The sequence below is a fragment of the Rutilus rutilus genome (assembly GCF_951802725.1).
Source record: "Rutilus rutilus genome assembly, chromosome: 22".
NCBI lineage: Eukaryota > Metazoa > Chordata > Actinopteri > Cypriniformes > Leuciscidae > Rutilus > Rutilus rutilus.
The window spans coordinates 4126405-4129345 of NC_140227.1; the positions used below are offsets into that span (position 1 = coordinate 4126405).

The 2941-nt window shown below is 41.5% G+C and overlaps 1 protein-coding gene across 2 annotated transcripts in view; it reads left to right on the plus strand.

Annotated features, from left to right (window-relative positions):
- The window catches only part of cpne5b (copine Vb), a 213347-nt gene extending 210731 nt beyond the window's left edge, over positions 1-2616 (plus strand). For both annotated transcript variants that reach the window (XM_084394844.1, XM_084394843.1), the window contains one exon: positions 1855-2616. In XM_084394844.1, the coding sequence (XP_084250970.1) occupies positions 1855-2043 (189 nt within the window). In that variant the 3' untranslated portion in view covers positions 2044-2616. The remainder of the gene's footprint in view (positions 1-1854) is intronic.
- The last annotated feature ends 325 nt before the right edge of the window (positions 2617-2941 follow it).

Sequence of the window (2941 nt, forward strand, 5' to 3'; positions counted from 1 at the left end):
TTCTTTCTGCAATCAAATCCATTAAGCATGAGAATTTTAATTACTAATTCAGTCACTGTGGAGTTGAGCCCTCATGTAACCGCTCCACACCATAACCCACATTATTATGAAGTAATTCATTATGCAGGTCCCCTGTGAATGCAACCTGTCATTAGTAGTAATAAGAATATCTCTGGCAACTGAGTCACAGACAGCTCGAAAAGTGAAGAGAATTCACTCTCGTGGAGCTCTTTAATTTGTTTAATGCAGGACGAAAGGATACCAGAGAAGAGATGATGTGATGATGGATGGATGGATGGATGGATGGATGGATGGATGGATGGATGGATGGATGGATGGATTGGGTGAATGGATGGATGGGTGGATTGGGTGGATGGATGGATGGATGGATTGGATGGATGGATTGGATGGATGGATGGATTGAATTGGATTGGGTGGATGGATGGATGGATGGATGGATGGATGGATTGGATGGATAGACTGGATGGATGGATGGATGGATGGATGGATTGGATGGATGGATGATTGGGTGGATGGATGGATGGATGGATGGAAGGATGGATTGAATTGGATTGGGTGGATGGATGATGGATGGATGGACTGGATGGGTGGATGGATGGATGGATTGAATTGGATTGGGTGGATGGATGGATGGATGGATGGATAGACTGGATGGATGGACTGGATGGGTGGGTGGATGGATGGATGGGTGGATGAATGGATGGATGGATGGATGATTGGGTGGATGGATGATTGGATGGATGGATGGATTGATGGATGGATGGATGGATGGATGATTGGATGGATGGATGGATGGATGGATGGATGGATGGATGGATGGATGATTGGGTGGATGGATGGATGGATGGATGGATGGATGATTGGATGGATGGATGGATGGATGAATGATTGGGTGGATGGATTGGATGGATGGATGGATGGATGGGTGGATGATTGGGTGGATGGATTGGATGGATGGATGATTGGGTGGATGGATGGATGGATGGATGATTGGATGGATGGATGGGTGGATTGGATGGATGGATTGGATGGATGGATGATTGGGTGGACTGGATGGATGGATTGGATGGATGGATGGATAGATAGATGGATGGATGGATGGATAGATGGATGGGATTGGATTCCAAGTGAACCGTAAAATGACTTAAAATTATTTATTTGTAGAATTCATATTAATATATTAAAATAATCTCACTTAATTAAATTGCTAAAGCTTACAATTAAGATGTAAATTGAAATCATATACTACTAGTCAAACGTTTGGAATAATACAAATATTTTAAAAATAAGTCTCTTTTTTATCAAAAATACAGTACAAACAGTAATATTACGAAAATATTATTACAGTGTAAAATAACTGTTTTCTAATTGAATATATTTTAAAATGATCAAAAGTGATCAAAGTAATTCTCAGCATCATTACTCCAGTCTTCAGTGTCACATGATCCTCCAGAAATCACTCTAATATGATGATTTGATGTTCAAGTTATTGTCCGTTATTATTGGTGTTTCTTATTATTATCAAAGTTATCAAAACTGTTTTTGCTGCTTAACGTTTTCATGGAAACTGTGATAAATTTATGTTTTCAGGATTCTTTGATGAATAGAAAGCTCTATTTCTCCAAGGAGAAAGTTCATGTATATTTTCCCAAACAGTTTTACAATTTCTGTTCTGGCAATCTTAATTATATCCACACTGCCAGTTTCTGTTAATAACAAGCAGTATCGGGCGGAGCTTTGAATATATGTGGAGTCTTCGAGTCAGAGAGTTTAAGAAGCGCTGTGTCAGTGAATGGATGAATAAATGTTCACACTGCTTCCCGTCCCTCACAGTTTGTGCCGTTCCGGGATTACATGGACCGGACGGGAAACCACGTGTTGAGTATGGCACGACTGGCCAAAGACGTTCTGGCCGAGATTCCCGACCAGTTCATTTCTTACATGAAGAGCCGGGGAATCAAACCCAATCCAGCGCCGCCTCCATACACACCACCGGGACACACACACCACACACAGATCTGAGCTCCTGAACCGGAGCTTTAGGGTTTCGCTCCCAGTGTCACCGTGTGTTTGAACTCTCCGAGACACTCCGAGGTACAGTGGCGTTTCTGTTCGTGCCCGTTTTTTTCTGGGAAGGACAGTGTGACCCAAGGGCAGCTTTTTTTGTTTGTTTTGTTTAAAAATATCTATATCTTGGCCTGTGACTGTTTCTTATTTTGTGGATCAGTTGACAAGAGGATGAAGAGCCGGATGATGAGGAGGAGGGTGATGTTTGTGGTTTCAACTTGTGCCTGTGTGTGACTGTCTCAGTGTCCCAGGACAAGTGTGCCCTAATCTGACATTGGACCGTTCTCCACATCGGTAGACTAGAGTGTGCGCGTGACGTTTTTAGATTCGTACCGCTTTCATTTCGTATCAGGTCAGGCCTGTGTCGGTTTGCGGTTATCATGTTAAACATCGCTTGTGGAAAAATGTTATTTGATTCTTTGTTAGTATCCTTTTTGGATTTTTAGGATCATTTTGGGATGAGAGATGTACTAGTTGCGAGTCGCGACACAGGCTCTTTGGGAAAACGTGCCTCTACCTGCATTTAGCAAAATTGTAAAAAAAAATTTACCAATACATACATATCACTACAGTTTGGGCTGAAATGAACACTAGAGGCAGTAAAACACCAACAACTTTTACTGCTTTTCACAGAACATTATGATTACAGGGGCAGATTATCCATTAACTCTTTCCCTGCCATTGACAGAATGTTCCGGTTTCTGTGTTTCCACTGTTATACGGTAGGGGGCGCTACTACACGTCTTCTGAAAGAGTGCTGAATCTCCTGATCAAAACACAAGCAAAGAAAATGCAGAAACATATGCATATGTAAAATAATCAACATATAAATCAAAACAATGTTACAGAATGA